The sequence below is a fragment of the Myotis brandtii genome, unplaced genomic scaffold (assembly GCF_000412655.1).
Source record: "Myotis brandtii unplaced genomic scaffold, ASM41265v1 scaffold704, whole genome shotgun sequence".
In the NCBI taxonomy this organism is placed as follows: domain Eukaryota; kingdom Metazoa; phylum Chordata; class Mammalia; order Chiroptera; family Vespertilionidae; genus Myotis; species Myotis brandtii.
Window position 1 is genome coordinate 745,742 of NW_005370762.1, and position 13,419 is coordinate 759,160.

The 13,419-nt window shown below is 47.1% G+C and overlaps 1 protein-coding gene across 6 annotated transcripts in view; it reads left to right on the forward strand.

Moving 5' to 3' along the window:
* Positions 1-13,419, forward strand: part of TENM4 (teneurin transmembrane protein 4) — a 384,882-nt gene that overhangs the window by 229,059 nt on the left and 142,404 nt on the right. For all 6 annotated transcript variants that reach the window (XM_005882313.2, XM_014530001.1, XM_014529998.1 and 3 more), the window contains 2 exons: positions 9,821-9,922; positions 12,134-12,328. In XM_005882313.2, coding sequence (XP_005882375.1) covers positions 9,821-9,922; positions 12,134-12,328 — 297 coding nt within the window. The remainder of the gene's footprint in view (positions 1-9,820; positions 9,923-12,133; positions 12,329-13,419) is intronic.

The following is a 13,419-nucleotide window of genomic DNA, read 5'->3' on the forward strand; positions in this document are numbered from 1 at the left end:
TTCTCATGGGCTGTGTGGCCCACTGCTGCATTCCCTGGGCACATTTCAGTTCAAATACTAGAGGCTGGGACTCTGGCCACGTCATAGAGTGTCGGTTAGTCAGCATGTGAATCTAGTATCCTTGAGTCAGGAGCTCATCCCGGTCCAGTCACCTAAGGCGAGTGGGGAGGTGGCATCATCTGGTCTGCCTGTGCCAGCTACCCAGGCAGGGACTGTGGGCAGAGCAGGGCTCCTCAGAAGGAGCTGTGGGTGAAGGATTGATGAATATATAAGGGAAGGAAAAGTGTTTACAAACATGTGAGCAGCACCTCTCCTTTGAAGGCCCTTATGCTCTTGAGCAGCATAGCACCTGTCCGCCTCATCACCATGTGATGTGTGTGTCTCGGTGGCCCCTCTGGCATATGCTCATGGGGCTTGGGAGGAGGCGATGCATGCGCAGCGTTCTCTGGGAAAGGCAGCAGAACCTGAGCCAACTGCAGGGACTCTGACAGCTGCCAAAGCTGCTGCCGACAGCCCCGGGAAAAGATGTGGGAGCTCTTCGCTAGAGGCAGCCAGCCAGCCACCTGCTCCCCAGTCCCGTCCCTGTTCTCTCAGCCTGGGTGACTCTCTGAGACCCCTCTTGCAGGGTAGATGATAATATGAGGCTAGTTATCTGAGGACAGGTTAGAAAAGTTGGAGCCTGCCCTTAAGCAACAAACTTTCTTTTTCTCCCTCAGGCCCTAAACATGATGATGATCTAAGATTTCTTTTTCTTAATCTGTTTGTGTCATTTTTCTAAGTACTGACAATTTGGTTTAATTCATTAGATCACAGGATGTTAAATCTGAAAGATCACCCAAGCCATCCATTTCCCTTGGAACACTTCCTGAGCCACAGTAGATGCTCAGTAAATACTTGCTGAATAAATTTAGTGAATTTGGATGTGAAAAAACAGCCCCCGAGAGAAAGGGCCAAGGTCACCTAACAAGCTGGTGGCAGGTGTAGGACTAGAACCCAAGCTTCTTTCATATATATATATATTGATTTTTTATAGAGAGGAAGGGAGAGAGATAGAGAGAAACATCGATGAGAGAGAAACATCAATCAGCTGCCTCCTGCACACCCCCTACTGGGGATGTGCCCGCAACCAAGGTACATGCCCTTGACCGGAATTGAACCTGGGACCCTTCAGTCTGCAGGCCGATGCTCTATCCACTGAGCCAAACCGGTTAGGGCAGAACCCAAGTTTCTTGATAAAGTCCAGGCATGTTCCCTTCCACCATGACTCAGAGAATCATAAGATTTCAGGTTTGGAAGATGTCATACAGCTTACCTTTAATCTGCCTGCAGTATCCCCACCAGTCAGCAATTTGCCCTCTTTTTCAGTACAAACAGTGACTGCCCATGTATGACCTGATAGGTTACCTTGTCCCTTCATGTAGTCATCCACCCAATAAACAGTCATTTACCACCTGCTTTGAGTCAATGGGGATACTTATTGATTATTCAGAGATGAAGAACATATTTCCTGCCCTCAAGTTTACAATTTTCATCCACAGACTATAACCCAACATAGGAAGTGGTATTCCGCTCTCAGGCTTACAAAATTATTTCTTCTTTTGAACCAAGTCCACTCCCCAAGGACTGTAGTCCTTACTCATTGGACCTATTAGGGCCACAGAACAAAAGTCTAATCCTTATTTCCCATATTAGCCCTTCAGATGTTTTTAAACAGAGCTCATACCCCTTTATAGGCTAAATTCCCAATTCCTCCAAAAATTCTTTATTTGAAATGTGGTTTCAAGTTCTCTTATCCTTCTGGTTGTTCTTTGATGAACACGCTCCAGTTAGTCTTATCAGGCGCTTAAATGTGGCCCCCAGATGTGAACTACTGAACTCCAAATATGGCCTGAGAGTACAATACAAAATTGAACTTCCTGTCACTCCCTTCATTCTAGGCATTGTACAAGGAAACAATAGCCTGTTGACCACCAACTGTTCTCTTGAGTCTGACTTGTACCAGGCATACTGCCCTGCATTTCATTTCTCCCTTGTATTCCTGCTGAGTTTCTCAATAACAAATATCACTAAGGACTTGCGTGTGTGTAGCACTCATCACTCTTTGAAGAACCAGACGTGCCGCTTATCTTCAAGGAGTTCATAGTCTTATTGATGAAATTTGTTTTGCCCCCAAATAATTAACAAAGAACCAAGACCTAATATCATCAAGGGAACAGTCTTTTTCCTAGACCCCCCCCTCCTTAGAGCTGCGCTTAGTAGTGGTTGGTAGACTTCTGGGTATGATTGAAAACAGATCTCCCAGTTCATATGCCAGTGCAGACCTGGCTTCAAGCCCAGGCTGTCAGGGGCTTTGTCAAGTTTTTGTCATTGCCTTGACCTAGACTGTTGCAGATGAAAAGCCTTTGAATTCCATCATCTGCAGAGGAAGCTGGGGCACCTACAGGGACTGACACCTCGCGGGCCATGGAACAGCTTTCCAGCACCTGGCACCTGCCCAGTGCCAATCTAGTGTGCAGAGGGAGGAAAGTTCTTTCAGTTGTTGGCATGAGTCTGCCTGTGTTTGGGCTTCTGGGAGACAACAGGTTTAATATGCTTTGACAGTGCTTTTCCCCAGGAGGGAATTTACCCAAACACCCTGCCTTCTTCACATTCAGCTCAGTGCTTGTTTGTTTTCCCGGTTTAACCATGGGGAGTTGCTCTGTGTTTTATATGCATATGTGCGCGTGTTTATCCCCAATAACCCACATTGCCTGGGTTGGATTCATTAGATCAAGTAAGTATGTTGTTTTAGTTCCAAATGAAATGCATGTCCGACCCTTTCTTCAAACCGAAATACTGACTCTGCCAAGTCCTGGGCAAACCTCCTTACATGCACAGCGTTATACTATTTGCTCTTCACAATAACCCTCTGAAATGGGTGCTATTATTAACCCTATTTCACAGGTGAGGAAACTGATGCTTAGAGATGACTTGCCCAAAGGGCACGTTGCTAGTAAGAGGCAGCCTGGCTCCAGAGCCCCGACTTTGGTCCAGGCCATACACCACGCACTTCCGCTTCAGATAGAACTTGGTTCACCTACCGGATTTGCCCTTATAGCTGTGCCCTTGAGAAAGTGACATCAGCTCTCGATCTCCATCTGAAACTGTAAAATGGTGGCAAAGGTACCTATTTCTCATAATTATTATAAGTAATGAGTAAGTGACATATCTTTCACAGTTCATTTGAGGGAATGAGAAGATCTGTGTTAGAGTCTTCCCTCAACCTGAAGCTGCTGTAGAGTTAAATCCCAGCTATGCTATCTAGTTTGTTTCCCTCTCTTCTTTTGGTTGCCAATAGTAAACCCAATCCCCTTTCAGGATGTATAATGTCACTAGCTGCAGTCAAGGTGACACATCCAGTCGTCCAGTTGGCTGTCCTGGAGTCCAAATCCTTCTCTTCTTGCCTAAGCATTAGCATCCATCCTACAGAGAAGTCAAAGGAGGTGTCAGAGAGTGGTTCTCTGCCAGGCACTGGTAGACCTTGGTTCCTCAACTGAGCTCTCCCAAACAGTTGCCAACATCCACTTTTACAACTGAAGGAGACATGAGGGAAGCAGAGGACGGAATTGTAGGTAGAAAACACAAGCTTCTGTCATCTGGGACACATCACAGGAGAACAATACGGGTGTCTGGGGCGGGGGGGGGGGGGCAGGGATAGAGCAAGGTAAGAAGAGAGAGAAGCCAAGGATGATTGGTAAGCTCCCACCTCACAGCTGCTCCTTCTATCTTTGGTGCTAGAATCCAAGGTCAGGCTCCTGTGACCACAGAGGTGTGCCTGCTCAGACCAGGGCATGAAGCAGGTGTGCCCAGGCCCTGGGGAGCTGATGGAGGCGGGGAGCCTCCTTTCCTCTCTAGGCTAACTGCTCCTGTGAAATGGGAGTCCACAGTTAGGCTGCCCAGTAGTCCTTCTCCAGGCAGGATTTTTCTCTGGTCTCTCCTGTTTCCTACAAAACGAGGCTTTGAGATTTCAAAACAGAAACGCAGAAGGTGGCAAATGAAGGCAGGCTTTTCCGGCAATCAACCCTGGACTCGGAAGGACGTATTTATCAACTGTTACCCTTTCACCTGGACACGCTGATGCTAGTGATTTGTTCTGGAAAAGTGTAGTGAGCAGACAAGATGAGGTGCTGCAGTGGCTTCGCCGAGGCCCTGTGGTTTCCTGTCTCCCATGTCTCCTCCAGGGAAGAACACTGTTGTCTTTCTTCCTTCTGCGGATGCCCCTTTGTATTTCGAGCAATAGTTTGTTCAACATCCCAAGAACACGCCCACTCACAACACATGTCCAGAGTAGGAGCTAAGGAAACATTTAAACTCTGCATTCCAACACTGATGGAAGGAAAAACACGTTCCTGAGAATCAATTTTCCTAGCAGGACCCACTGTGGTGATGGAAAAACAAAAGCAAGGTGGGGGGGGGGGGGGGGTGCCTTCCCATATGCCACATACCCAATTAGGAAAATCAGTTATTTGTAGGCAGCTGCATTTTCCATTTAGATTTGAGCAGATCTGAAGGAACACCTTCTGCAGAATGAAGGCAGCTGCAGCTTGGACATGAGCAAAGCAGGAAGGAACTGCAGACGGAAGACATTCACCAAACACTAATTGGAAACATAACAGCATGTTTAGTCAATAAAGTTCACACTCCTCCCAAGCCAGTGAGTGTCACTCCTGCACTAGCGTTTAGCGTAGAGCTATCTCGTCAGAGGGGGCTCATCATCTGTGGGATCCCAGGTGGACCCCAAGTAGTTGAAATCTTTCCAAACGGAAGAAAAACTATATACAGAAACATTTCATCAAACAGCAATATTCTCCAAACGTCTCCCTCCCACTTCCTTGTTACTATCGTAAAATTATTCCATGTTTCCTAAAACTTCTGCCTTCTCTGAAACCAACAGCCTGGGGCAAGTTTTGTAGCAAACAGCATTCTGTGCAGTCAGATTTAGCAACCGACACCAGACTCAGTCACAGAAAACATACTTTCCTCACTTTTTCACCACGAAAGCTTTGTGGCAGATGATTCAAAATCTAGAAAGTGTGTGTGTGTAACATCGATCTGCAGTTGATCCTGTTATAAATGCAACTGGTAATTATAGTAATTTATTAGACATTTATACCAAGGTTTTGAGAAGGACTGAACCATAGGACTTTAGATCTGGGAGAGACCTCTGAGATCATCCAGTTGAATTCTCTCAGTGATAGCAACAAACATTTATTCCTGGGAGAGACCTCTGAGATCAGTTGAATTCTCTCAGTGATAGCAACAAACATTTATTGAGACTTTCTCTGTGAGATGAATACAAGGGCAAATACAGAAATGAATAAACTCGGTGTCTGCCCTCAGAGTTCACAGTCAAAGCTGGGGACTGTTTGGGGTTTTAGTAGGAGGGAGGGGAAGAGAGAGACCTGGAGTAACTTAGCCTGTTTAAGAAATCAGGAAGGCCCTAGCTGGTTTGGCTCATTGGATAGAGCAATGGCCCTCAGACTAAAAGGTCTCGGATTCAATTTGGTCAAGGGCACATGCCCGAGTTGCGGGCTTGATCCGCAGTAGAGGGCGTGCTGGAGGCAGCCGGTTAACACATTGTATGTGGGTAGTTTTTATGGCGCGCTAACAGGTGGCGCGTGGCGCGGGCCATTTTTGCTAATTTTTTGCGCAAATGGCAACGTTCAGTAAAATTACGATAACTTTAGTTTACGTATTTATATGTTACCCACATTCTACCGCTAGTCTATAAAAAAAAAACGTATTAATATGTGTCCTGCGCTCTACTTAACTACCAGTCAACGTAAAACGTATACATACGTTTCCCGCATACAATGATTCTCTCTCATCATTGATGTTTCTATCTCTCTCTCCCTCTCCCTTCCTCCCTGAAATCAATATATTAAAAAATAAAAAAATAAAAGAAATCAGGAAGGCTTGTCAGAGGAGGTGACATTGGAGCTGCATTTGAAAGAAGGAATAGGAGTTGCCAAGCAGGCGGGGATGAGGAAACAGGTGCAGAAAGATGAAGTGACATGGTCAAGGCCCCACAGCCATTTAGAAGCAGAACAAGACCCGAGGCCCGGCCTCCCGCCTCTGTACTGTACTCCTGTGATACCGCAGGTGAAGCCCACCCTCCAGTAGCTAAAAGTGAAAATAATCTTGCCTTAAACTTTACCCAGAATCCTTATTTTTAAAAGAATATTCAAAATGAAACTTTCTAAGCCATTCTCTCTCTCTCTCTCTCTCTCTCTCTCTCTCTCTCTCTCAAGTGTTTAGGAAGCCACTTATAAAGTAAAGGTATTAGGAAGATGGATTTTTCCAGGCAAAGCAAGTGAGAGCAGAATTACCTGGGGCCGTGGCTTGTGAGCCTCGCTCTGCAGGGACCCAACCACTTTGCCCTGAAACGAGAACTTATGCTGGGTTAGACCCTCTTGTTCTTACCTGTTAGTGTAAAACTGCTCGTGTTAGCAGAGGAACAACATGGAGCAACTGGAATTTCCTGCCAACTCATGAAAGGAACCACACATATGAACCCTATTTCCAAACTTTTAAAGTAGCTTCCAAGTTGATAGTGGCCGACAATTGGGAAAGACCTTTCTGGGAAGTGCACCATGCGATGAGTTTCTCCCCATCTCCCTGTCTTTTCCCTTCTCTATCCATATCCACGCCATTCTTCACGCCCACCTCCTCTGAGAAGCCTTCCCCTCTGCTGGTTTTGCCCCAGATAAGCTGTCCCCATAAGTTGGCCCTGTAATCATCTATGTCCATGGGCCATAGTGCTTTGCTGCAGTTAAGGCTCAATGCCCTTGTATGGATGCCTTGTCTGCACAGTTGCTCTCAATTTCAGACGCACAGAATTTTAGAACAGGAAGCAGTCCTAGGGGTCACCTCTGCCCTCACCTTGATTTCACATATGAGGAAGGTGAGATGGGCTGGAAGTTGCTTTAGGTCACCCAGCATGGTGCCAGAAGAATGGACCCCAGGCCAGGTTTCCTCACCTCCACGCGGAGCCGCTTCACGTCCAGTGTCATCTCATGCCCCCAGTGAGGCTGCAAATGTCCAGTGGGCAAGACTCGTCTTCTGTGGTAGCATCTCATCTACCAGAGGCCTTCACCTTGGCTTCAAGACTTAGTTGTGAGCTGAGACGTGGTTGAATCCTTAACTCTGCCCACCTTTCCTCTACTTTCAACTCTGAGTGCAGACTCACTCTGAGGCCTGGTGAGTCACTGCCCTTCTTCGGCTCCGTTTCCTTCTCTATTAAATGAAAGCTTTGGGCTAGATCAGTGGTTCTCAACCTTCTGGCCCTTTAAATACAGTTCCTCATGTTGTGACCCAACCATAAAATTATTTTCGTTGCTACTTCATAACTGTAATGTTGCTACTGTTATGGATCATAATGTAAATATCTGATATGCAGGATGGTCTTAGGTGACCCCTGTGAAAGGGTCGTTCGACCGCCAAAGGGGTCTCGACCCACAGGTTGAGAACCGCTGGGCTAGATGGTCTCTTGGATCCCTTTAAGTTCTAAAAGTTCTAGAATTCTGTACCTTTCAGCTGAGTCCTTTGGTGTCTTCAGGATTGGCCTCTCTGTCCCCCAGATCTGCCACCTCACTCATTCTTCTGGCTTGCTATGGAGTGAATTTCTTTAAGGCCCAGAGAGCATAATAGTATTGAAGAAGACCAGGCTTGGCGTCCTAAGGCCTGAGTTTGAATCTTGCCTCCATGCCATTGTATCTGTGTGGCCTTCAGCAAGTCACTTCATCTCCTAGCCACCTTAAATTTAAAAAAAAAAAAGGGAATAACGATACATGCTTTTGGATTTGGTGACAGTGAAATGAGAAAAACTTTGTGGAAATACATGGCACAAAGAAGATAGTCACATATAGTGACTTCTCTCCTTTGTTCCACACCCAGCATTTGGGAAGAGGGCAGTTCCGCATGCATAGATTTTCTAGCTAGTGGCTGTACTAACTGGAGCTACACAACATTGACTACTTTTTTACTAAAACCTTTCTGAAATGAATTTGATATTTCCTGACATGTCACTCAGACAGTCCCAAAGTATAAGGGAGAATTAGAGAAAGGAACATCTTTCAAGAGGGGCATCATAGCAGATGGTAAGCAAAATAGGCCAGTCAGAGAGAGACAACTATCACATGATCTCACTTATATGTGGAATCTAATGAACAAAATAAACTGGCCAACAACATAAGGAATGCAGGGGGCAAAGGGACTATGAAAGGAAACTCCTATGCCTTTTTTTAAGTGTATTTTTTATTGTTGACATTATTATGGATGTCCCCTATTTTCTCCACATTTCCTCCTCTCCGCCCCACCCCCATCCCCCAGCCATCACCACACTGTTGTCTGTGTCCATGGGCAGAGCATATATGCATATAAGTTCTTTGGTTAACTTTGGTTAATCTCTTCCCATCCCACCACCCTTCCCCACCTTCCCTCTGGGATTTGTCAGTCTTTTCCATGTTTCCATGCCTCTGGGCCTTATTTTGTTGGTCAGTTTATTTTGTTCATTAGATTCCACATATGAGTGAGGTCGCGTGATACTTGTCTTTCTCTGACTGGCTTATGTTGCTTAACGTAATACTCTCCAGGTCCTTCTGTGTTATCTCAAAGGGTAAGAGATCCTTCTTTTTTTACAGCTGCATAGTATTCCATGGTGGGAATGTACCACAGCTTTCTTATGCACACTTGGGTTGTTTCCAGATCTATGCCTTTTAAAGGAGCTTGGATATTTTCATTTCTCCCCCATTGAATGGTTTTAAGTAGGAGAATGTTTCAGAGACATCATTACTCAGGCTGCTGGGTGGTGAATGAATCAGCGAAGGGGGAGGAGGGAAGGGGAAGCTGGCCATGCAGCTGTTGGTTAGCTGGTGTGGAGGGAACCAGACTAAGGCTTGAAAAATCAGAGGTGGGAAAAGATAGGTTTACAAATGCTCAGTAGCTTTACAAACCAGATTCCTGGAATATCAGCTCATTGTGAAAAAAATAAAACACTGGAAAGTGTAAAGACCACAAGAATCACCCAATAACCAAGCATCCAAAGATAGCCCTGCTAACAGGTTGAACTATTTTTTTCACTAATGTTTTTTGCAAAAAGTTTCTAATGTATTTGTAGATACAAATTTGATTTATAAAAAAAATAGTTCAGGCAGACATTTTCCAGCACACATCTCTTAATGTCAGTTGAGATATATCTCAGTAAAAGTAATGTAAGGTTGTTTGTTTGTTTGTTAATCCTCACCCAAAGATACTTTTCCATTCATTTTTAGAGAGAGTGGAAAGGAGGGGTGGGACAGAAACATCAGTGAGAGAGAGAGAGACACATCGATTGGTTGCTTTCCGCACACACCCTGACCGGGACCCGATTTAACCTGCAACCCAGGTATGTGCACTTGACCAGGAATTAAGCCCGAGACCCATTGGTGCTTTGGCTGACGCTCTAACCACTGAGTACACTGGCCAAGGCTATATCTATAAAAATAAAAGCGTAATATGCTAATTAGACCAGACAACCTTCCAGACAAAGCCAGTGGCCGAAGGGAAGCCCGGGTCCCAGGTGCCGGAGGGAAGCTGGTGCCGGCAGCCAGGGGAAGGAAGGCCTACTCTTGCACGAATTTTGGCATTGGGCCTCTAGTAACATATAATTCTTAACTTCATTGGTTGCTTTCAGTGACTGGGCAAGAAGAGCTCGAATGTGTTAACCTGAGGCTTGATTCCTGGGCCTTCTGTTTGGGGAAGAAGTTTCTGTTTTCAGCTCTCCTTCTCGTTTCTCCCCCAGAATCGGTGGATAACTGCCCCAGCAACTGCTACGGCAATGGGGACTGCATCTCTGGGACCTGCCACTGCTTCCTGGGCTTCCTGGGCCCCGACTGCGGCAGAGGTGAGAGCCCCGGTGTGGACCTGCGATTTCCACTCCCCATGCCCCGTGGGAGCTCAGGTCCCACTCCTCAGAGCCAGTGCAGAACTCCAGGCCACTCTTTTTTTAAAATATATATATATATATTGATTTCAGAGAGGAAAGGAGGAGAGAGAGAGAAACATACATGATGAAAGAGAATTATTGATTAGCTGCCTCCTGCACACACCCCCCCCCCACACACACACACACTAGGGGTAGAGCCTGCAACCCAAGCATGTGCCTTTGACCGGAATCCAACCGGAGATCCTTCAGTCCGCAGGCCAACACTCTACCCACTGAGCCAAACCAGGTAGGGCTCCAGGCCACTCTTGACTCTCGAGAGAAGGGCTCCCAAGGGCCATCCTTCAGAAACCCTGTGAGGGAGGTCTTCAGGCCACTTGACCCACAGGTGCATGACCAGGAGGTCAGGAAGGAAGGGGCAGCCGCAGTTAACCTCATGTCCCCTTGTGGGGGCAGAAGGAGTGGCATGGGGGTCCTTAAAAAGCTGATTTCCCCTTAGAGGAGTGATCAGCCTTTGCCAAGCGTCTTCCACGTTCACCTTCAGCTAGCCTGGTTTCCCCTGGCCCAGAGAAGGGAGGCCTGGTTTCTTGCTCAGTCAATGCCTTCTAACAGCACAGGCAGCATCATGGCTGAGACCACCAAGGACTCGGGAGGTGGGCGAGACTGCTCTCCTCCACACAGGACCCCAGTGTTGTTTCAGATTTGGGCACATAGGGTCTAATGATAACCCCCTGGCGATACTTTCAAGGCTGCCATAGGGTCTAATGATAACCCCCTGGTGATACTTTCAAGGCTGCCATAGGGTCTAATGATAACCCCTTGGCGATAGTTTCAAGGCTGCCATGATCTACCGTTTGCCTTTGGCCTTCATTATTGTCCTGCAAGAATCAACAAGGAAAACACCAAAGGAGATCTGTCATCCTGAGATTTTGGCACGCCCTTTGGGAAAACTCCCTTTGGTTTTTCTCCCTCATCAGTCATCTGCTTTGTGTCCTTTCGGGCTTGGTCCTGTGCTAGACACTGAGCAAGCCCAGGAGTTCTCTGCCTGGGAGACAGACAAAATGGACGATTACAAAGCGGCTAATAGGTGAGAAACACGGTAGGGAGGTCACGTGCAGGGAGTGCCTATCTGAGGGAAAGGGAGCAGCTGTCTCAGCTTGGATGGTGAGGACCAGGAAGGGCTCCCAGGTGAGGTGCTCCTGGAACTGAGACCTGATGCCTGAGTCGTTGCTCATTGGTGGAAGCCAGAGATGGCTCCCCAGGCTGAAAACACAGTGAGGTGGCACTGCTTTGGGGATTCTACTTATTCTTTCTAAGGTGAAATAGACTCAGTTTGAGGCAGCAAAGCCTGCAGCCCCCAGGAAGCACAGTGATTCCCTGCCAAGTGCTTTCTAAAGAAAAGCTGCCAGGTGGGGGCGGGGACAGCGGTGCGAGAGAGAAGGGATGAGTCATCCCTTCTAACGAGAATTACCGTCTCATCCCGTATGCACTTAGAGTGAAGAGCCCTGTATAAAACAGCCTCTTAGTGAAGCTCACTAAGGCTGGTGGGTACTTACAGCACACTGAAATATAATTTATTTTTATATAGTGTTCTTTGTACAGATGTTCACAAAACGCTAAGAGGCAGAATGCAAAGATAATACTTTCAAGAGCTAAGTTGGGCTCAGCTACTCTCTTATGGGGCCATGGTTTATGGGTTTGAGTGGAGGCCTGAAAAGCAAGGAAAACAGAGAGAAAGCTGGGTTAAAGACAACAGTAAGTGTGCTGCAGATGAGGGTGGGGAAGCAAAACGGAGCGCTATTAGGAGAGCGTTGGAGGAGGGATACGGGCAGGCCGGAGACCCAGCTGTCTTTCCCAGGGAGCCCCAGGAACTCACTGGGATCCTGGCAACCACCACGCTGCCCCAGTAATATTGGGGGGTGGGAGGGAGCAGGGTTCACTGGGCACCAGCTCCACCAGGCCGTGCACTGCACACCTTCACCTACAGCTCCAGATGTGTTTAATCGGGAATTAAATAAAACCAGAGAAGCAGACAGATGGGCACACGTGAGAGTTGTGGCAAAGCACTGGAGGCTCTTGGTCAAGCCAGCAGGCGGAGGGGAGAAAGGGACAAAGGCCAGTAGGGGATGCTGGGCTTTGGTTCACACCAGGCTTCCCGTGCTGTCTCCCCAGCCTCCTGCCCCGTGCTCTGTAGTGGGAACGGCCAGTACATGAAGGGCCGGTGTCTGTGCCATAGCGGCTGGAAGGGCGCCGAGTGCGACGTGCCCACCAACCAGTGTATTGATGTGGCCTGCAGCAACCATGGCACCTGCATCATGGGCACCTGCATCTGCAACCCCGGCTACAAGGGCGAGAACTGCGAGGAAGGTAAGACTCGTGCAGGCCGCCCAGCACCTTGCTCAACTTAGAGGGCAGCGCACAGGGCCAAGAGGACATCCGGGCAGCAGAGGAAGCCACCTGAGCCACCCTGTGACCCCCACCCTGAGCCAGGAGCCCATCAGCAATAGTAATGAACCTAAAGAAGAGGAAAGACAAATGCAATCCTACTCAGTGAAGGGCACAGAAGTGTTGCACTGAGTACTTACTGTATCCAGGGCTCTCTGCTGGATGCCTTGCATTATTTAACTGCAAACCCTGGTAGGGAGGGGAAATCATCTTCATTTTATAGTCGAGAACATGGAGACTCTGAGAGTCAAATGGCTTGCCTGAGGTCACATAGCTAGCCAATGGCAGGGCTGGATTTGAGCCCAATCTCTCTGTCTCCATAGCCCAAGTTCTTTCCACTCCCCTTTTAGCTCATTCACTCCCCATTTCTGAAGTATGAGTGTATTTAGACCTCCAAACTCTGCCTTCCATTATCACACTTGTGTGTGTGTGTGTGTGTGTGTGTGTTCATACATGTAGCTCTCAGGTGCTCAAAGGCATGTCTCTCTCCTTCATAAAGTAAATACAGGGTGTCCCCCCAAAATGTGTACACACTTTATTTTTTTAATTAAATCTTTATTGTTCAGATTATTACAGTTGTTCCTCTTTTTTCCCCCCATAGCTCCCCTCCACCCGGTTCCCACCCCACCCTCTGCCCTTATTCCCCCCGCACTGTCCTCATCCACAGGTGTACGATTTTTTTTGTCTCTTCCTGTACCCCCCACACCCCTTTCCGCCTGAGAATTGTCAGTCCACTCCCTTTCTATGCCCCTGATTCTATTATATTCACCAATTTATTCTGTTCATCAGATTATTTATTCACTGGATTTTTAGATTCGCTTGTTGATAGATACGTATTTGTTGTTCATAATTTTTATCTTTATCTTTTTCTTTTTCTTCCTCTTCTTAAAGGATACCTTTCAGCATTTCATATAATACTGGTTTGGTGGTGATGAACTCCTTTAGCTTTTTCTTATCTGTGAAGCTCTTTATCTGACCTTCAATTCTGAATGATAGCTTTGCTGGATAAAGTA